Source organism: Drosophila persimilis, unplaced genomic scaffold, assembly GCF_003286085.1.
Source record: "Drosophila persimilis strain 14011-0111.01,24,50 unplaced genomic scaffold, DperRS2 tig00000676-arrow-arrow-pilon, whole genome shotgun sequence".
Taxonomy (NCBI): Eukaryota; Metazoa; Arthropoda; class Insecta; order Diptera; family Drosophilidae; genus Drosophila; species Drosophila persimilis.
The window spans coordinates 1166196-1188932 of NW_020825332.1; the positions used below are offsets into that span (position 1 = coordinate 1166196).

Sequence of the window (22737 nt, forward strand, 5' to 3'; positions counted from 1 at the left end):
TCTGTGCTGTTCTGTTTGATTGAATGACGATATCTAATCTCTAAAAAAAACTATTTTATTTCTTTTTTTTTGGGTTTATTGAATGCTTTGTTTAGCTTTGCCTTCGTATATTTCGATTACATCGATTTTCGTTCATTAAATACCTTGATTAAATTCAGATTACTTTGCCTTGAACTCCCTCAACTTTGTTGCGTTTTGTTTTAAGTTGACTTAAACTTTTGCATATTTTATGGCAATCTTGTCCCAATTTATTTTCGGTTAGGGCAGATGAAAATACATTGAATAGGGCCGCCTGGAAATGGATTAAAATCCACAAATAGAAGGTCTGGGTATATTTTCCTTTTAAAATCATTATTTTGAGGCGTCGAGTATTTTCTCTGCCATTTTTTGAGACATTGGCTTAATATTTGCGCTAATTTTTCATCCGTTCAGCCCCCAGCCCCCGCTTCAAAAATTGAAATTTAAGCATATTTCTTATTAAAGTCCTGTATGCCTGTATGCTCCTGCGAACAATTGATGTCTTGGCTTGGACTTTTCCCCAAAGCTGCCTTTAAATTCAATTTGAGCCTACTTTTGGGATACTTTTATGGGCTCGGGATCAGCAGCAAAACAGCAGAACAGCAAAAGCTGGAAAAACCTGGAAAAGTTGTTTGATTGGATTTTCGGGAAAACCTCAAATGCGAACGAGGGAAATATTAGTCGCCTTTCAGTCCTTTAGTCCTGCCATCACCTGAGATTCCCTCCCTCTCTCACCTGGTGCGATGCTGTTGATGCTGCTTGTAGCGATGCTTTTGGGGGCGTCGGTAATGTTTGCGCTTCTGCCTAACCTGCTGCTGGCTCCACAGCGGCGTCCGGCGTCCATCATCATCGGCATCCACATCAAAATCAACAAGGTCGCGGTCAGAATCAGGGCCTGCTCTTCCTGCCACACCGCCTGCCGCCCGTTCCCTTTCCTGTTCCTGGTTTACATCACGTTCCGTACTCATGCTGCCGCTTGAATTCAGATTAAAATTCAAATTGAGAGCCGCCGCAGGAAAGCGCCTGCCATTGGCAATTTGTTGGCCGATTGCCGTTGGTGGCTTCATTGCGGTTGTCGTTAAGTTGCCGCCTCCATCAGTGGCACTGCCACTGGCACTGGTATTTGCGTCCAGGCTGAGACTTTCCAATTTTATTGCGCTCCCCCCGCCTTTGCAAAGCTGCAGTGTGGTAAACACTATGTGCGTTCCGGACAGCGCCAGGATGAGGACCAGCAGCAGGGCCAAAATGTGAGTCGTGTTACTTTGGTTCATTCTCAAAAAGTAACGCTGATACAGCATTTCCACCTAAGCAGACGAAGAAAAATGGGGAATAAAAAGTTAAAAAAAAACGTAACAGAAATTAAATAGAAGAGTCATGCTGGAAGCGAACTTCGAACCTAAGGACACCCTAGATGTTAGATTTACAGTATATGATCCAGCTATGAAACAATTCAAATTTGTGTCAATGGTGCCACGCGTCATGCAGCAATGCATCTCGGGGCATTCATTGTTTTGGCCTGGTATCCCCGCATAACTACCTTTGGCTTTGAGTCGCTTGGGGTTCTTGATGGCGGCATGCTGTAACGTTTTTTGGACCTGTACAGCAGCAGAAGAAACCAGACGGATCTGATGTCACATCCATCTTATCGAATAGACAACAGACCTACCAGTGGGCGGGCTGGTATGCAAACTTTTGCCAAAAGGAATGGAAGGGCAGGGGGAAAGCTGAGAGAGCTGTTTCGGCAAAGCATTTCATGCTAAGCTTGGAGCGTAAGTAGCTTACCTGAAGATTCTTAAACTGATGCGTCGAGCAGAGGCGCAGAATGATGCGGTTCAGCCGGAACCAGAAGGAAATGCTGGGACTGAGAGGACCACCTGTGCCGCCACCAGCACCGGCACCGGCACCACCCTGACTGGGATTGTTGGCCTCCACATTGCTGGCATCACCTGAAAGCATAATCGTAGGCACATTTCAAATTCAATTTCAAACCAAAAGGTAGGGAGAGGACAGGGAGGGAGTACAGGTGCACAGCTTAGACATATAAATATTCATCAGTTCAGACAGAAGCCACATTAGTTCTGCGGCACACAGACTCTGATTCGTAGGAGTCTGATTGAATTCACTCAATAATCGCAGCTGTAATTATCTCCTGCATATGATTAAAGATTAGAATCGGCAATCTGGAATCTGGAATGCGGAGTGCAGTAGTCAGCGCACATATAATTACTGCATGTTCGAGGACTCCTCACTCCTCATAGAGTCACAGTTGGCTGACTGCACAAGTAGATTAAAATTATGGAAATTGCTGGTAACATCGATTACAACGTTTCGAAAGCTCCGAAAGCCGGCATATAAACCTGAATCAGCATGAAATTTGAGAGTTTTTGCGTAGCCCCATAGAGAGCTTTGATTGTGAATTGGATTGGATCGGATTGGTCATTGACTTGCGGGGGGAACGTCGAAATGAATCTGCACTTGATTGCAAATCAGAGATGTAAATTAGAGATGATATCAACTGCAATGTGAAGAGAGTACGAGTCCATTGACTGTCAGTGTTGGTAAACGATACATTGGCAAGTATAACTACTGCGTTGTAATCGAAGAACCGTTTACCTTGCTGTAACAGTAACTTGACGAGAGTAGTACTGATCAGTGTTGGTAGGGAATGTGCAGTCGTGTAATATTAGTGTTGGAAAGCAATAAAATATAGGAAGCGACTCATAAATGCTGGAAATTTGTAGAATGAAAGCATAATATTAATGATGAAAGGTATAGGTGTTGAACAACGTTGTGAAGTTGTGCTTAAGCTATTGGAAACTCAAAGCTACTGGGTATGAAAAGAATCATCTAATAACGACAGTCACCTAGAACAGTGAATATCAGTGTTCGTTAACAAACAATGATTAATTTGAAGGTATTGCTAGCAGCTCTTTCTTCCGCTTGGTCCCCAGACATATTCCTACTCCTAAACCATTCTGACATTGAGCACAATTCATTCGCTTAACGTGTTGTACACACATTTTCGATTTGGCCATCCATTATGTGTGTGTTTGGGTGTTTGTAGCACATCATCAATGTTCGCCACTGACTGCTTCTGACATTTCTCTCTCCAGTTCTTCCACGCAACAACAACATCACTCTTCCTCTCTCCCTATGGAGTACGAGGAGAGTAAAACGAGAATGGAAACCTTGATTTCAAATGCAGCACACAAAGCCATAAAATATTTTATTGTAAAATGGAGAATGTCGGCCAAATCGTCATATTAAAATCATTCAACTGTCCCGTGTTCTGACCACAATGCACAAAAAAAATAAAAAAGAAAACCACAGACACATAACAACAGAGAGGAAAAGGTAGAGGAGAGAGTGAGAAAGGACGAGAGGCAGGAGAGCCGAAGAGATGGAGAGCTTGAAGAACACGCATCCTGAGAATATGTTTTTATATGCATCAATAAATAAATGCCAAACGTGATTATGTAAATTTCCATAGAAATCTACGCATCCTACGAGTAGTATATCGAAAAGAGAAACCCAAGGAAGGCACAGAAAGGCACAGGCTCTGCCTCTCCAGCTGCTGCTTCCTAGGAAACAGAACTAAAATAAATCAGAAGTAGAACGTGGATGAGGTTGAGGTTGAGGCACAACCAAGGCAACCTCTAGTTCTAAGGAGGCGGCGATATGTGAGTGAAATGCCAATGACGAGGAGAAAAACGAGAAACGAGAAACGGGAAGCCAGAGAAACGTGAGACGTGAGGATGCAAGGATGTGCGGATTTACGGATGTGCAGATGTGGAGGGAGACTGCGAAATAGCCTCGTCAAATTCAATATGACAATGACAATCAACTTGTGACAGTTTGAGCGATGCGGCGGAGGAAGAGGAGCAGAAAGAGGAGGGTCCACAGAGGAGAAGGAGACATGTGAGAGCATGTTGGTATTTTTATTGACCCTCAGTAGCCTCTCCCTTTTCCTTCCCTTCCCTTCCCTTTCGAGTAAACGTTTTCTTATTTTGAAGGGAAATTCTTTAGCCTTATTTCACGATTACCTTGTTGCAGCAGCTGCGTCTCATCACGTTGATAGATCATGGGACTATGGCAGGTGGAGCTCGAGTTCGTGGAATCAATGGACTCGTCGATGTTGCACCGCGTGATGCCCGCCTAAGGGTAGAAAAATTCAAATAAATATTATCATTATTATTAATATTATATTAAATTAAATAACAACCCTTTTCGGCATAATTAAAAACCAACTTGTATAGTATATATCATGTCAATAAATTGTATTATTATATATGGCAAATTAAATTGAATTCCAATTTTCTGCATTTTTAATCAAATTTCACATTTAAATCAATCAGTTCCCTCCCCGAATGCAAAGGTTAATTAAATATTTATCATGTTAGCACATTAAATCATATATTTATGTTCTTCTATCAAGAAATTCTCTCCTGATTGATTTAAATTGTTCATACAAATGTTTTCGTTTCCATAAAATGTGGATGAAGTCCCCATAAGTAGGCTATGATTTTTGTTAGCAGCCAAACAATTGACTCTAAACGTTTTACCCCCACCCACTCACACACACACACACGCACAGCCACTCAAAAACACACACATGTAAGTATACACACATATTTATATAGCCCCGCGGCGTTTTAGAGCAAATTGGCGCCCATTTGAATGCCAGAAATGGTTTTTTCTAGCTCTGCTTTCGCTCGTTTGCTGTTTTTTAGGTTTTATTTTTTTTTTGCTTATCCCGGTGCCTTTTCAATTTGTTAAACTTTGTCAATTGACTCTTGACAACGAGCGCAAATACAACTACACACAGATACACACAGACCTACACTCTTGTGTGCAGTTTCTAAGTGGCCCCTTGTGTGCATGTCAGGAGCTTAGCTGTGTGCGTTCTGCAGGATGTTCTGCAGGACATCGCTCGTTAGTTTGCATTACAAACAGGTAACATTTTCTATACAGAAAAATAACTGCAAAAGAAATGAAGGAAGGATGAAAAAAACGGAGATAGAAGAAGCCGCCTCAAAGGCTGGGAATTCCACTGGAGCACTCTTGAAAAAGTGTATGTGGAGAGCGTCGACAACTCTCATCTCAGGAGGCACTAAAGCAGAAGGAAGAGGGGCATCCCTGATCCCTTTCATAGCCCTAAAACGTTAGACTAAATGAGGTTCAAAAGAATCCCATGCACATGATATGCTAGCTACTGTCTAGTAAGATCTAAACATGAAGAAAACTCACCACAAACAAGTGATTTATCTTTAAGTACGAATGAACACAACTTCGGGTTTCTAAATAGCCAATAAATATCAAAAGTTGCACTTTAAAATTTATTAATTATACTCCAGAAAATACAACACAAATGCGCTCAACAAGCTTCGAGGAAAACTTTGCCCCGTTCTGGAGACCAAAATCACTCCCTGGAGTACTGTTACGGCATCGATTGTGGCCTAAATAATAAACTTAATTAAGTAAAAATCTGCCCTAAAAGCTCCATTGCTTGCTCGACATTAAAGATACATTTCCCAGGCAGGAGGAAAACTCGCCCTAGTCGCCCCTTCCTCGTTAGCAGCTTCCCTCATCAATAAAAGTGTATTTAAATTCAGTTCCAAATCGAATTAAATATTTAAATCCCAGGGGCAGCAACAGCATACCATCGAGAGGGAGAGGGCGAGGGCGAGGTCGATGAGGGACAACCACAACAGCAGGTAAAGATTGGCCTGCAATCGACGTCCTGTCCATTAGGATGGTAAATTAATTGATGCTCCCCATCAGGGGCATGGGGCTTAAGGAATGGGGCATGGGGCATGAGGCGTGGGGCATGGCATGCTCCCACCGACTTACCGCAATCAAACTGCTGCTAACCATGGCCTTGCCCCCCTTGGCACTCGTATTGAAATGTTCGATCACCTCCCAATTGGACTTCTTGGGCGTCGAGGGCTGGGTCTGGGTCTGCGGAGACGATGCCCCACCCTGCCCGGGCACATGCAACTCCATGGAGGCCTGCTGGCTGACGCCACTCCCCGCCTGCTTCAGAGAGGCCGAGCGGCTAAAGAACTTTCTGTGTTTGCTTTCCTGCAAGAGGGAGACGAGATGAGACGATACGAGACGGGGGATTTAGTACTTAAAGTAATGATTGTGCGTGTGTTTTTGTGTGTGAGAGGGAGTCAATCAGGATATATTAAATAGAAGGTAAGGCAGTCCAGCTTTCTGTTCTCGCTTTCTTTTGGTTTGGTTTTCTTTTGTTAGAGCTATTCCAGTCTTGGCCGTACCTTCCATCAAATATACCTTGCTTTGAGTAATGGCTGTGCGTGTGGCAGGGTGTTGGTGGATCAATTAGCTCACCTCCTTTCCGGTGGACAGGCTTGTAGCGGGTCCTCCTGCTCCTGTTCCTGCTCCTGTACCTCCTGCTCCTCCCGCTCCCCCTCCTCCATGACGCATTCCCCTGAGTGAAAGGCGCTTGGACCATTCCCGTTTCTGGCTCTCCGATGACAGAGAGCGAAAGATGTGGCCCCCACCCGAGGCGCTTCCCGCTCCTGCTCCTGCGCCTCTTCCCCCTTCAGTGGAGCTCATGGCGGTGTGGGTTTGGCTGAAACGATAAAAACACCAAAAAAAATGGGGGAAAATGAAGAGGAAATTGATTTTCATTTTACATGCTAAAAAAAAAATGAAAGAGTAGCTTCGGGTGCCGAAGACTTTAAATATCAGCGACCCGATCCAACTGAGGCAAAACAAAGAGACTCTCTGCAGAAGGTCAAACATGTGTTCAAATGCCTAATTACCCTACTCTGGAAGGGTATCAAAGGCAGGAGACGGGAGAGAGGATGAACGACAGGACTGTCAGAGAGTGCGCTAATTTCTAAACAAATTGCCAATTTTTGCGCTCGACAGCAGCAGCAGCAACAGCGACAGAAAATGGCATTAAAACAATAAATTCGATTTTGTGAAAGCACAAAATCTCCAGCACCGCACCGCCGAAAAATACAGTTACAAAGAGCCCCTGCCACTCACCCATTCCCACTACCAAACTGACACGCTGCCAATAAATATACGGTATCTACTTTTTGTGTGGACTCCCGCTCCCAATCCCAATCCCACTCCCACTCTCTTTCTGTCTTTGCTCTTGGGCTTTCTTCTTTTTTTGGGGTGCCGGCCCACTTAAGAGTAACACGAAATGCTCGCCAGACACGCGAGGCTCCAATCCAAAGCAGAAGCGAAGACAGTAGAAAGAGAGAGAGATGGAGAGTGCAGGAAAAAGTAAAAGAGTGTAGGAGACCGACTTCAGATTGTTTGTTGAAATTTTTGGAATGAAACAAAACGCAGGCAAAAGAAATTGTAAAGAAATTATCTGCGATCAAGCGAAGTTTTAATGCTCTTCTCGCCCATAAAAATAAACTTAAGGAGGCAAAGCAAATGAGGAAAAGAGCCTAAAGAAAGAGAAAGAGAGAGAGAGAGCTTATCTGGTATTTATGGGAGGGAGAAAATATGCTTCATAGACGAGGAGAGGCGCGGAAGAGAGAGAGAAAAAGAAAAGATGAAGTCAAAGGGGAGATTACAGTGGCGTAAACGGAGGGATCGGATTTGATTTCATTTGCTGAAATTTTCGTCCAAAATAAACGAAATTATATTTGAAATTCCCGATAGCCTTTCCCCATAGTCCATATGCCCCATTTGATTAGCATTCCCAGTAAAACTGTGCCACAGACAACAGTAAAATAACAGCCAAAACAGCAAAGGAAAAGCCATAAGAGGCGGAGAAAACGAGAAAAGCGGTCTGAGGAAAAACTTCCACTCTGAGTCTTAAAGCCAGGCACAAGGCACAGGTCGCTCCTTGGCTCCAAGGGATCCGTGGCTCTTCGTATTTCCCCATCACCATCATCATCGTCGTCTTTGGCCTTTTGTCGGCTTTTGTTTTTAGCCAGAGGCGGCCGGCAAAAACTTTTCCAGTACATCTTGCGGAGGCGTGGCAAGCGGAAAAGGGGGTATGCCACAGAAGAAGAGGCGGGCAAGGGGTAGTGGCACACACAAATACAAGTGCCTGGCCACCGGCATAAATATGTCAAAAACACAACGCGCGGCGTGCTATAAACAAATTGTTTTGTTGTAGCCAAAAACGGGAGAAAAAAAATTGGAGGAAAGAAAAATTGGAAAATTGCAAAACGAAAATTGAAAAATTGAATGTGGAAATGGAATATTAAAAAGAGAGAGCCACGAGAGAACATCACCGCGCATAACAAAACAAGAAAGAAAGGGTAAATTCGGCAAACAAAGTATTGAATGCCCTTATTGGGATTGATAGTTTCTCTGGCAGATATTGGATATCAGATATCATATCTCTTCTTTTTATAGAAAAAAGAGTCTGTAAAGATAGTTTTAAATAATGGAAAAACGGAGGATATTTCTGTTTTCAGTCCTCAAAGATGTTCTTTGCTTGCCCCCAAATCTCTGTTCAAAATCGCAATACCCTCTGCCAGGGTATCCCCAAAAACCGACTAAAATCACTTGAAAAATTTCTGTTGAAATATTCCTGAATCACTTGCCACAATTCGCCATTAAAAAAGTTCTTTGTTTTCCATTTAGCTCAGCATTTTCAAATGTTTTTGTGTGGTTTTTTTTGCCACCCGCAGAGCCAGCAAAGCGAAACGAGACGATGAGTGCTCATAATAGAAACTATAAGTCATATTTCCTAATTTCCCAATATTCCAATTCACCAAATGAGAAGCAGATATATTTGTGTACTGCGTGCACGGGTGGAATATCAAGAATCGATTGAGTTCATTGATGAAGGTCAGAGTTTGTTCAATTTAACACTTCATTAAGTCTGAATGGGACTCAAGTGTTCCCTCCACTTTACCCATTTACCTCACGCATTTGAATCTTCTCAGTCGTAAATAAATTGAGTCATCAGCAGAAAGGGAAAAGGGAAACTGGAAAACTGGATAACCAGTTTCAGTTGTGTCCCTAGAAATATGCAGGGTGAAAAAAGCAGGACAAAGCCAGCATCAATTAGGCGAACTTTTTACGAGAACTGCAGAAGGGAAGAGAACAGAGTGTCGTGCCGAAAGAGCTGCCAAAAGTCGCCAAAGTTTTCGCCACAAGGAAAAAAATAGAAGGAAAGTTTCTCCAAGCCAAACCCATATGCAAAATAGGCAAAGCAAAGCTGTAGGAAGTGGGAATGCCCCGGCAATTGAAGATGAACTCTCCTCATAAATGTCCTCTTGTCATCATCGATTCAATGACTCGAGCTATTTAGCATATCACCCACCCGGAGACCTCAGACCTCAAAGTCCTAGACTCCTCTTAGATCCCTGACAGAAAGACGTTAAACTGTTGACAGATACTCGTCGCAGGAGGAGACTAACGGATTTAATTGGCTTGAACTGTTGAACGGAGCATACCCCTGGGGCATCCAGGCAACAGCTGAAGTGGTAATCAATCAGAAATTCACCATTTCTTGGGGCTAAATCAAATGATTAATCACGAAACGTGGGGCAGAACTGGAATACTTATTGTTTCAACCGAGAGCTCTTAGCTGGAGAAACAAATTTATCATTGTTAGATAATGGAATGCATGGTATTTGAATTTCGGATATTCTTTTCACAATTGGTTGGGTAAGCAGAAGATATGTATGTATGTATGTATACAGCTGCCAAGCATCAGTGGGAGTCGGCCATGCCTGGGAACTTGTATTTTCGTTCCGGCTGGAAAATGTCGCAACTGATGCCAGTTCTCATATGCCAAAACCCTTAAATAGCTCCCAAACAACAAAATCACTTATAAATCAATGTCAGCAATCCGTTCTACAGCCACAGCCCCAGTCCCTCCATATTTGCACGGCTCTCCAGGTAAAAGGCAAGCAAACAACGAAATAAGAGCTTCGATTCGATTCGGTTCGATTCTGGTTCGTTTCTGGTTCGTTTGTGGATCGTTTCTGGTTCGTGGTTCCATCTAATGTTCAATATCCCCACCAGTTCAATGGCAATTCATTATGTTAATGGCGCTAATGGTCTGGCAAATATTGTGCCAGCAAAAAGAACAACAGCAACAGCAGGATAAACTTTTTGTCAGCACAAACAAAAAAGACGAAGGTAATCGAAAAACACAACAAAAAATTGATAAGCGAAGCAAATTAATGAGGGGAGAACTGCCAATGCGACCTTCTCGCTGCTCGCTGCTTGCTGCTAGCTGCTCGCCCTCCAGCCCCTCCAGGCGGCGACATGTGTAAATGGAGTGGAGATAGGAATACTTTATGAGCGAATCGGGAAGCTATATTGAATAGAAGGTGAGGCAGTGCTCTTCTATTCGGCACACAAATCTTTTCTGTTTCGGTTGCTGTTCAGAACTTTACTTCGGCGAGCCGAGGAAGAACGCAGAGCCCTGCCCTTTACTTAATGTACATGGGGGTACCTTGATTGGGAAGCCTAGCGAGTCAGAGAGGAGCGGGAGTGGGAGTGATTCTCATGCATATTCATTCATTAAGCGGGCAACAACACAGAACAGCTGCTAGCATTTTGCATTAATCCTCTCATCTCTCACTCGCTTGCCATTCCCATTCCCACGCCAGGTATTTACGGTAAATATAGTTGGCCTCTCACGCTCACACCCTCGCGTACAAGCCCCACTCCCTGCTTCTCCTTATGCATTTGTATATTTTTAGAAGCAGAGAAACATTAATGCTGCCATGTGTTTTTCCGCCGCTCTTCTGCTCTTCACTGCCAAGGTGTGTACTCTATAAGGTGTTGCAGTCTCGAGCTCTATGCTCACGTATGCATTTGCATGCTCTAGTGCCATCGCGATCTGCCTTCTGCTCCAAGTGTCTGCTCCCTCGTACTGGCTCACCCTCTATTTAATGTGCCTTGTTTTTGTTGGCTTTTTGGTCTCTGCTGTTTTTTGTTTACGCATCATCATCTTTTGGTATTTTGTATACTGTTTGCATTTCATTTGACGCGTTGAGGTGTTTTTCGAAAGGAAATTTGCATTGGAAACGAATTCATTAGCAAATAGAAGAGGGTGGGGCGAGATAAATAAGTGGTGCGTGTGTGGGTGTGATACAGATAGAGAAATGCGCCTTCCAACAAAAATTCGGACCCTGACAGTGAACATGAGCAAACATGCACAAACGTGAGCCCTGAAAGCTTTTCGTTAGCCCACGGGGAGAGAAGGAAAGATAAGCAGAACAACTGTTCATTCAACTCGTTTTTAATGCAGAGGCGATTAGTCGACTCGGGGATACCCTGACATTAGAGTGTTTACAGTAGAGATTTCCCAGTGCAGTACATAAATGGCCCAAAGGCCAATCTATGAATAACCCTAGTCCATCAAAAACAAAAACAAAAAGAGATAGAAAAAATATAGAAAGAGATATGTACTAAATAACATTCATAATTGATGCGAGCTGCAAAGAACACTGGCATCCCGGCAGCTGGGCACAAGGAGCCGAAATTTGTTTAGCCCATAAATGTCCTAAGACAAAAATCCAACAAAGAGCCGAAAATCGAAACACACAAAACCCAAAAGCCAAAAATGCCAGACAGAACAAACACTCAAACTCGTACTCGTACGAGCACTTGTCGGATGAAATATGAGACCAGAATATGGCATGGCAGATATATTGAGGGCAATAGAGCCGAAAATGGAGAGCATCCCAATAAAACTCAAGCAAAACCGGCAATGGCGAGGCTCCCAGAGGGCAGAGGTAAATTCTGGTAGCAACATCAGATTTATTTTGAAACAGAAGAAGCCGTTTACGGGAGTAAAAAGCATCGGACGGACTTTAAGGCAGCTAAATGGGTAAACAAAATGACAAAATGACTTACTAATTTGTGACATGATCCAAGTTAACCAAACCAAGCGGAGAAATGCCAACATCCGCTGCCCTACCTTAACCAGATGCTATCTCTGGCTTCCTTTTTCACTGCCCACCCCTTCATTCTCCCCTGTTTATGGCCCTGGTGGTCCATAGCCTTCATTGTTGTTCATGTGCTTTGAAACAACAGCCCAGGAGAAGTGATCAACTATCAAATACTCAGTACTCTTTTCAATGCTTCTTCCCCTCCAATGGATTTTACTTGTGTTAAAGAAAGTATTCCGGAAACCATTTTCAAAGTAACTATGCTCTATATTCGACTTAAGATTTTATTAAGTTTGAGATGATTTAAGACTTAGGGCGCTCCACCGCATTTCCATCAGGCTGTCATAGCTCTCCCTTCCACTTGGGTTGCTGGGTACATCCCTTAGCCCTTTCTCTTCTCTTCTCTTACTCTCTTCTGCTCTGTTTTGTTCGCTTGCCTTCTTTACTAGCTGTTGTTCCGTTTGCCGTTGGTTTTTTGTTTATTTTAAGTCCATTATCCGTTACTCTTTATCCCTTCTCCCTTGTGCGTTACGTTGCGTTGCGTTGCCAGTATACCCGTGTACTTCCCATCTACCTCCAGTGCCCCCAGTGCCTCCTTGTGGCTTGTAGCTCTTAGCCCCCTTGGCTCCTAGCTTCCAGGCCAATACGACTTGGTGACGTTAGCCCTCTCTGATCCCTCAGATATTTCCATGCCCTTTTGCATATTTACTATGTAGTTCACTCAGAGTCATCTCTGACCCGGCTCCTGCTTAACCCCTTGCATTGTTTGTGTCTTGCTTGCAATTTCATTAGACGCCCCTTGCCACATCATACCATCCGTTTTTTGGGGCATCCTGGTGTCCATCTGATGCTCTCCGAGAGAGGGGCTGCTCACCGAGACACTGGGCAATGTCAAGTGCTGATTTGGCAGACGGCCAGGCCACGCCAGGACGAGACCTTTGCCTTCAATGTCCTGGCCTGGCCTGGCCCTCACATGTGGCAAGGTTGCCCTCTAAACATTGATTTTGATGAGCTTTGTGGCCCATAAAACTACACACGCCAGCTGTCACTTGTAGGCCACTGAATGGGGAAATCTGTGAAATAACAGAATCTTAAATGGAGTTGATTCCAAGAAGCAAAGTGTGGTGCATAAATAGGGTTTTCAAAGGGGTAGCAGCTCCATAAAAGGTTTCTTTGCAAACATAGGACTTTATTACAGATCAGTTATGCACCACGGAATGGCTATAGGAATCAAAACTAACACGTGAATCCACTAAAATCAATTCCATCCAACTATAATGATTGACTGATTGAAGCATTAAGCCTATTAAATTAGGACTTAATTGAGAATTCATTTCTGCAAAATTGTCTAAAACACTGTCTATATCGAAAATCAAATCAAATATGTTGCCTACTTTTAGGGAGGTTCCTCTCTTAAGACTTTCTTGAAGACCATTCAAGAGACCATATTCCATTTTATATTCATAGTCTCCTTTCATTAAGGAAGTATAGACTCCGCCTATCTAGGAAACCCTCAAGAATTTCCATTTTCCACTTAGTTTTCAACAGCTTTTCAAGTACTTTGCCACTTGATCTCCCTGGCTTGCATTGTTTTTAGGCACTCAATGATTTTAAATATTCTTTTCCTTTCGTTTTTTTCCAGTTCACTAAATTGCCGCGCACAGACAGATACTCGCACACACACATACACTCGAAGAGAATTGCATTTGAAGCGAAAAGTCGAAAATTTCGATGCGAATTTCGTTTTGAATGCATTTTGTCGATGCTCGATGTCGATGTCGGACAGCACATAAAGCACGAAGTTTATGATTGTTTATATGTATGCACATATGGGTGTAGATATATGTTTGTATATATATCTACAGATACTTGTACAGATATGCAGATACTTGGGCATATATTTGTTGATATATATACTGATTTTTCGTTGTGTATTTGTGCAAAATATTTTCATGGACAATCGCCGAGTAAACAGAAAATCATTTTCAGTTTTCAGTTCATTGTTCGGAAAATGCTGTGCTCTTTTCTGTTTAAATTGGCAACCGGAAAAGCCGCAGCGAAATAATTGTTATACTCGCAACATCAGAAGGGAAGGGAAAGGTGGCGGGGAAAGTCCCTCGATTGCCCCCTTCTCTCACCCGGTGGCTGTGCAGTGGCCCATAAAGAAGAGTAGTACTATACTCGTTTTTGAGACAAAAGTAAAGTAATTGAGTTGAACTTGAATTCTTTCCCTTTTCGAGCGAGGCAACAAAGTACGGTATGTCACGGGGTTCAAGGACTCCTCCCCCTTCTGAGAGTCAGTATCTAGGTGGTTCCATCTCATGTGTCAAAGGGATGGCCCAGAGAATTAAGCCAGATCCAGAACCAGAACGCTCTCGGATTAGAAAAATGAAAGGCATCATCAGCAGCAGAAGCAGCAACAGCAGCAGACATATTGAACCTAGTGCTTACCCTCTGTAAGGAGTGGGAGGCGGATTCTGGTCCTGTTCGTAGAAGTTTCCATTGAATGCGTGCGTGGACTGCAAACAAAAGAGGATTCCACTAATCAGGACTCCAGAAAGATAGTTCGGGGCAGAGCAGAGACAGCAGAGACGGCCACTGGGCAGTAAGCAGTCAGCGGGAGAGCAGAGCCAAGGAAAACAATTCCATGAATAAATTAACACGCTCAACAGCTGATTGGATTTGGCTTTTAAAGGATCAAAATACGATATATGTATTCCCAGTTCCCAGTACGCATATTCAATTACTAATTAAAGATGCCCCTCAGATATATACAGCATCTGTGGATACATTTGAATAGATAAATATTTGGATAAATGTCTGGCAATAAGATTGAATAGTAAGCAGAGATTGGTATACCCTTTTGATAGCTCGAGAGATGTAGTATAGGAACTAATTCCAGACAAATTCTCTTTAAATGTTCCATCAGAGAAGGGTAACAAACATGGGATATGGGTTTGACCTGACAAAGTGCCTTCCGCACTTAGCATACCCCTTAGAGAGGGTATTCTCAATGCTGGACATGGATATCTAATGAATTGATGCCGGAGTAAATATGCTCAAAGCATTGCCTTAATGACATTCTGGCTAATTAGTAACGTGTTCACACAAATTAGGCATAGATTAGATGGAATACCAGTCGATAGAGAATGTCAAAGGTACACACCAACAGCGACGTGTTATAGACAGACACAAAGACACAAACATACAAAGCGGAAGATTCATATTCCAACAGCAATTCAATTTCACTTAAATTGAGAAATGTAAACTCACTTTCCGGCCCAAAAACTTTTGCTCCACAAAAAGGACCTTCTTGGAAATTTACCCAAGACTTGTACAACTTATTTTTTGTTGACCTAAACTAAATTATATTTTAATTTGCCTTTGAGCCATTAAATTTCTAAAAATATGCGTTCATCCACAGACCGAAAGTACAATTATAAACTACCTGTAATCCAGAAAGTTTTGTTCCGATCTTGGGAAACTTTTTGCGGCCATCTTTTGGCATTTAGTTGCCCAAAAGTTTTTCTTAGTAAAACAGAATTTATGGAACCTGACTCTTCGCCGTGAGGTTGAGAGTAGACCATGAGGTCCATAAGCCTGATGAGCCAGCATAAATCCCCTTTTAATACCAGGCACCAGCGAACAGGACCAAGCACAGGCAGAGCAGAGCCTATGAGCCACAAAAGTCATGCGGAATAGGAAGTACAACCTACAACAGGAAGAGGCACAAACTCCAGGAGAAAGCCCATCTCTCTCTCTCTCTCTCTCTCACGAATGCTTCATAAACTTTTGTGTTTAACTAATTGCTGGGCTCGCACCACACACCACACCACACCGCAGCACTCTCCACTACCACAGGAGTATCCCTGTTTTCCTGTATTCCTGTAGCATGTGGAAACGCATGCAATTTTCATGCTCTGATACTAACCACACGAATGAGCACTGGAATGAGCGCTGTAGCGGGGTGGTGGTGCTGTGTGTTACTGCCAAACAAATTTACTATCTCATTACGTATACTTAATAATTCACAAAAATTCATATATTACGCATACGCCACGTAGCAAAGCGTAGCGTTGCGGAAATGTAAATTAACCAAAAGCCAACAGTGCACTGCACTCTGCCCTCCCCTTCGTCTCTCTCTCTCTCTCTCTCTCTCACTGACAGCAGAACCACAGGGGGTGGGGGCGTGTTTAGAAGGGGATAAAAGCAGAGGAAAAAAAAGGGAGGAATAAACTAAAATTAACGTAGAAAGAGAAGTCAAATGGAGTGCAGGAAAAGCTTCAGTGGCTTTTTGTGTAGTGGTGGAGCCTTTCCACCCCACTCCATTGCCAGCCCACTATAGCCTCTCCCCTTTGGACAGAGATGTCTAATATGATTAAATAATTAAGTTATTCCTTCGGATTTTTATGAATGAAATACATTTTTTAATAGTAAATGAGCCTTTGGTACTCCAGCCCCCAAAGAGCACCCTACTTTATGTTTTCTCAATAACAATAGAAACAAGAAAAGGAGATTCTTCTGATACACTTTTCGATTATTCAGTCAATGCGCTATGAAGATATGTATGTATATATGAAACTATAAAGGTTATTCTGGCACATATGAACAGACAGACAGGACGAATCCACAGACATCCTATCGACATATTTCGTGTACTTAGTTTTCCTCTATCCGAATCGTTCTACCCTCTGGTATGGAAAGTATGGAAAATGAGAGTTTACTTTTGTTAATTTGTACATACCTGCGCGTGGGACGGGAAGGAATACTACTTGAAGGAATACTAAAAACTGATTGGTGTTTTCTTAGGAAAATTGTAGCTCCTTCTTTTCTCAGGCTTTTCTCAGGCTTTTTCCACCTTCTTGTCTCTCACTTTTCTCTCTACGAGTTCGGTCTTTCTTTCTCTCTGAGTACAATGTTTGTTGTCGTCGCTTTGTTGCTCTTCTGCTGATGATAATTTATTTGATAATTTCGTATGCATTAAAGAACAACATCTGAGGAATGTTTTCACGGTGTTTTGTGTTCGTTGTCGTTTTTCTTTTGTTTTCCCTTATGAACTTTTGAACTTTAAACGTTTTCTTTTGCTTTTGCTTTTCTTTTCTTCCTTTTCTTTTTTTCCCGTTGCATGCCAAATGAAATCCCCGTTTAAGGGAGAAATATTTTAAATAATTATTGTAAATTTTATTTTTTACATCGCCAGTCGCTGACTCTGCCTCTGCCTTTCCTCCTTCTGCTTCTGCTCCTTCGAATCCCTTTCACTGGCATTTTATTTTCTTTATAAAGGAAAAGGTCCTGGCAAATAAACTGTGTAAAAACTTTCTTTTTCCACACACACACACACACGAACAGTGGCAAAGGGAAAATTCAAATTAAACACAGATTTGTTGTTGTCCCGCCCTCGTTGCTCCGAGTCAGATTTTCAGTTGGTTGACGGTTCCCTTTTTTTATGCAGAAGGGTCTTTAAAACGTGATAGCCACAAAAACCAAAAACACAAAAAAGGAACGGGGAAAAGGAAAAGCATCTGACAAAGTTTCGTGGTGGAAAATGGAAAATGGGTATATGACTGAAGTGTTACGAAGCGGAAGAAGACTTTAGAAACTGGAAAGAACTTCCATAGGTATAGTAACAGCAATGTCTCACAGATAATTTCAATAAAATCTGGTTCAGAACATTCAAAATGAATGCTAGAATCCATATAGACCTTCATTTGATTTGTAGTCCTATAAATATTGGAAATAAATGCACATTTCTTCAATGAAAAATGGTAAATACTAGTCTTGGCCATACAATTTTTCTTAAAACATTGAATTTATATTGATGGTTCGATATGTGTAATACTTTTGGAATGATTAACAAAAGCATAAACAAAAGATCACCTCTGATTCATTCATACAATTTTTCTTGTATTCATTGGAGGCTCTTCAATGATTTTTTCATAGGTTTTTATGGGCATCAATTAAATGCGGAATGCAACCAATAATTTGCGCTGTTTTCATGAAATAAGCAGAAACATTCCCCTGATAGATGATAGAAGAAATTCCACTTACACGTGGCGTATACGCAATAAGAAAAAAAGGAAATTTGAAAAGCGGTTTCCAGTAATTGGCGAATGGCAATGGGGCGCTGCAAATCAAAGCTGCAAACAAATCAAATTAATTTGTTGCTTTTATTACTTTGACCCACTGAAAAAGGTTAGGGGGGGGGGGGGGTAGAATGGAGGACAGGATATACGGAAGGATACTAAGGACAGAGCGTGTCAAGACTGACACCAAATGCTTGCCAATTTGCATACAAAATGGGCGGCAAATTGGCAAAACAAAACAGAAATTGCTCTGCCATTCCATAGGTGGAGTGGAGTCGAATAGGAATTGTATCACATAAAAAACAAGAAGCAAACAAAATGATTGAGAGCCATAAGCACACGCCATCGAGTCATCAATAGGACCTGCCCTATGCCACATGCCCACTGCCTCCTACCCTGCCCTGCCCTGCCCCGCCCTGATGTATCCTTCCTGAAATCCATGCTCCCAATCCTCGCAGGTCCTGTCCGCCTCCACCTCCACCTCTGCCTCTGCCTGCCCTCCATCAACTGAAATCCCAATCAGTCAACGGCTTTGAAGCACAAATCAGCGCCCAGCGAAAGTCAAATTAGAAAAACAGAAGAATACTCGTAATAAAAGCGAAAACAAAATCAAATACCAAAAGAAAATCCTGTGGATGAGCTCACCGACAGGAGTATACTCTCCTTTTCGAAGGAGACGAAGGATCTCTTTCAATTAGAAGACATATGTATATGATAAAACAATCTTTCTGCTGGCCGCAATATTTATTCTTTTATGTTGATTTGTAGTCAATAGCTAGATAATATCTTTATACGTGACTCTACCAAAATAAAGCTTCATATCTTTAAATCTACGAATTCCACAAAATTTTCTCAAGTTTCAGGTAAGAAAATATTTGCATTTTTGTGTCTATTGCAGAAGCATCAAATCTAGCTTTAATAGCGGCCAAAATCTATGGAAACGGATCTGTGTATTCTAGGATCTTTATACTTTAGAGTGCGACAACCTCTTATCCCTTTTCATGTTTTCAATAAAGGGAGTGGGTCCTTTATTGAACCTACCCTATCAAATACCCTTTCGATTACCGGCTATAGGAAACAAAACAAAAAATAATTCTCGGGTAAATGAAGCGCAAAATTAGAAAATAATAAAAACATAAGAGTGAAAAAAAAGAGATACAACGGAATATATACATATGTACATATGTATCTATAGAAAATACATTGAAATAATAAGAATACTACTAACAAAAACAGATACACGCTATTATAGATATAGATATACATATGTATACTCGAAGGAGGTTATAAAGCCTTTGCTGATGATTATGTTGCTGCCACTGCCACTGCCACTGAGGCCACACCACTGTTGCTGCTCGCCGCTGCTGCCACTTGAGCCGGAAGCGTGTTCGGCGCTGAGGCGCAGGAACAACAATGAATCAGGGATTCAAGGATGCAGCCCCGTGAAGACAGCCAAGCGGCAAAGATAAACCCGCATTGAAATCGCCAAATGAATGAGAGAATATCAGAGAGACAGAGAGAGACAGGGAGAAAGGGAAGGGGGTACCTTCCATTTTGCCATTGTTATTACTGCTGTAATACGCTTTTGCGGGAGGAGATTACAATGTCTGATTACTTTGTTATTAATAAACACAAAAAGCGTGCCAAACACACGAATACACACACACACACCATACACACACATACACGGCCATATAGACACATAATTCTTACAGAGATGAGCATAAGGTATCGACAAGGCCGGTACCCATCAATACGTGGAATGCAATGGTAGACAGAGTAAGAAAAATGAGTGAAGTAAAGAGGAAAATTACTCTTAAGTTCCATTAAATTCCAATTAATAGACCGAAATGGAACCCTCTATGAAAGTGACTTGAGAGATCCTTGGAAATGGATTGAAATGGTTTTAAAATGGTTTAAAATCATTCATAAAAACTACCACGAGCTGTAGATCTGCGGGTCTTTGAGCTTCTTTTTTTCTCTAAAATATTCGAAAAGAAAACATATCAGAATATCAAAAATAATCACTTAAGATTCATTCGGGAGGTTTGCTTTTTAAAAGAGATACATAGATGCACACCCATTAGTGATACCTAATTCTAGTATACCTCTGTCGTAACCAATTCTATGCCGCGAACAATGAAATTCCCCGTTTATTAAATGTCCCCCGATGAAACCCTGCAACCACCCAACCCAACCACTGACTCTTTCGCCCATCCTGCCACTGGCGTCCCCCTGCCACCGGCAGAGTTCACTCCGCAACGCGTTTATTTTATCATTTTTGTGCTTTGTTAGTGAAAACGTTTTATTAATAAACTTTTGTGTTCTGTTCTGTTCTGTTGTGGGCCGCCGACAACAAAGTGACAAAACGCCAGAGCAACAGAGCAACAAATGCCAAACAGCAGCCTAGAGAGTTTTTCCCTTTGAGGGGGGAAAACTGAAAATGCAGTTGATTTTGCATATGTGTGTGAATAAAGAATGGAAATCCCATGGAATTTGCTAAGTCAACATTTTGTTGTCTTTTGGTTTGAAAAAGGGGGAATGACAGTTGCAAAATACTCGTACACGAAGCAACGACACAGATTTTATTTTCGTTGTTCAACAAATATGTATACAAATATGCTGCCAAATTAATTTAATTTTAATTGTTAAAATGTAAGACACATGAGAGGCTGAAGAGCAGGCTGTTTTTGTGGCTAAATCGAGTGTGTACAATTTTTTGTTTGTTGATGCTTTCTTTTTGCCCTCCTTCATAAATCGTTTATTGGCTAACAGTTGTTGATGGCCACGTTTTATCAATTTGCTGCCCAATTTTAATGCGCTTTTAATTCATATTTAATTTTGATTTATTCGAGTGGTTACCTCTCGAAGGCAAGAGCCTCTATTGCTTACATATATAAGACTTTAGGAGTTGTTATGAGTCTTTTTTGCGGACCGGGGGAGGGGTAGTTACATGCTTTATGGTAATTTTGATTTATATTTTCGTGAGATTTATGGTTGTTTCATTTTTGGTGGGGGGGGGGTAAAATATTAAAGGTTAGTCTCCAACTTTGTTTTAGTAGTCCACTTTAGTCGTGTTTTTTTTATAAATGTTGTATAAAATAAGTAATCTCTGATTCCACGCAATTATTAATTAATTCATTAATTCAATCGTTCATAAATTTGTAAGCGTTGAAAGCTTAAATTTTTTGAATTTGTTATTATTTTTGTAATAATATCTTTTTTTTTTAATCTCTTAGATTTTTGTAGTTAACTTTTCCGTTTTTACATCAATTGTTTATAGTTTCCGGAACAATCTAAGAACTGTTTAAGATCTAACATAATTAATGTCACTATTCTATTATTTAAGTAAAAGCTCTAATCCTTTTTATTAAAACTTTAATTCTGTACCGATTTTCGCGATCACATTTTCAATTTCTGATGCTCACCTTTGGAATACTTTCACTTGCTTTATCACTAGGTTTTCACGACCAAAAAAAATCCATAGATGAAGATAAATCCTCTCCGGGCATTATTTGCTGCCCTTCTGCATCCGATTGTTCACTGTTGCTCCTCGGCCGAGGAATATCTCTATCGCACCCGCCGCCTAATCGTACTGTAACATTTTCCGCTGAAGTTCTTTCGGTTTCTGTTTCGCTTTCGGCAATATTAAACCCGCAACTAACAAGAGTTTTCCTCGGCACTCGGCTTATATACGATTTTCCTCGTCAAAATGTTGGACGGGAAAGCTCGGGCATGCTTTTCCACGAGCTTTTCACTCAGTCCATTCCACTTTGGACGAAGGGCCGTGCCGCCAATGTTTTGCTGGCTTTCAATTGTTTACAGGTGTTTGTTTTGGAACCGATTTTGGCCAGAATTTATGGACCGCCAACGAACATGAATACCCGAAAATCGACTGGAGAGTGCAATGCACTACAAGGTGCTTGGGCTCACATTTTTATTTGAATTCTTGTGCTTGGGGCTTCGTCCCCTGAGGGAAATCAGTCGTCGGAGTCGTCAGAGTCGTCGGAGAATGAATGAATGCAGGAACCACTTGTTGCATTGGGGATTTTTCTGCGGCGCGTACAAGTAGACAACGCTTTTCTCTCGCTCTCCCTTGTGTTGATTGTTGAATTATTCATAAGCAATTCAACAACAACAACAGCAACACGACCAAGAAAACGAGGAGAAACATAAAAATCCCATTTATATTTAGGCTTAAAACAAACACCATTACAGCACACCGCAAAAACACTGAAAAACCGAGTGGAAATAACATTTAAAACTTTTCAAATATTTATACGGCCAATTGGAAATTGTTGAATTATTGAACTCTGGCTCAGAGATTGACGGGCAACGGGGGACGGGTGAAGGGGGAAAAGGAAAACTTTCCCCAAGATTGGTTAATGAAAATGTATGCCAACAGGCAACACGTAAAGAAAACAATAAAAGCCCTCAGCCACAACCGGCAACAAATCAATTGCGGGGACGGTAAATGGACGTGGAGGTGAAGATGGAGGCCATGTCCTCAGAAGGACAACAACAATGTCTCCCTGTCTCCCTGTCTCCTGTTCTCTGTGAAAACATTTTTCTAATTTCCTGTCATCAATACAAATGAAATGTTCTGCACGGCAGCAACATCGATTAGTCCGTTTTCAAACGAAGGGTACAGCAGTTGGTTGGACAGGAATTTGTATATATATATTTTATAAAATTAAACAACAGAAACAGAAATTCGTGGTGGAAACTGGGAAAAAAAAAATATCCGAGATACGATTAGAGGGTAACGGAACGGAAGA

The 22737-nt window shown here is 41.7% G+C and overlaps 1 protein-coding gene across 1 annotated transcript in view; it reads right to left on the reverse strand.

The window, feature by feature from the left end:
* Positions 1–21625, reverse strand: part of LOC6599708 (adenylate cyclase type 5) — a 37827-nt gene extending 16202 nt beyond the window's left edge. Inside the window, exons 1-6 of the mRNA XM_026991563.1 lie at positions 21388–21625; positions 6370–6613; positions 5869–6099; positions 4062–4173; positions 1801–1964; positions 754–1322 (exon numbers count right to left, since the gene is read on the reverse strand). Coding sequence (XP_026847364.1) covers positions 754–1322; positions 1801–1964; positions 4062–4173; positions 5869–6099; positions 6370–6597 — 1304 coding nt within the window. The 5' untranslated portion in view covers positions 6598–6613; positions 21388–21625. The remainder of the gene's footprint in view (positions 1–753; positions 1323–1800; positions 1965–4061; positions 4174–5868; positions 6100–6369; positions 6614–21387) is intronic.
* Between the last annotated feature and the right edge of the window lie 1112 nt (positions 21626–22737).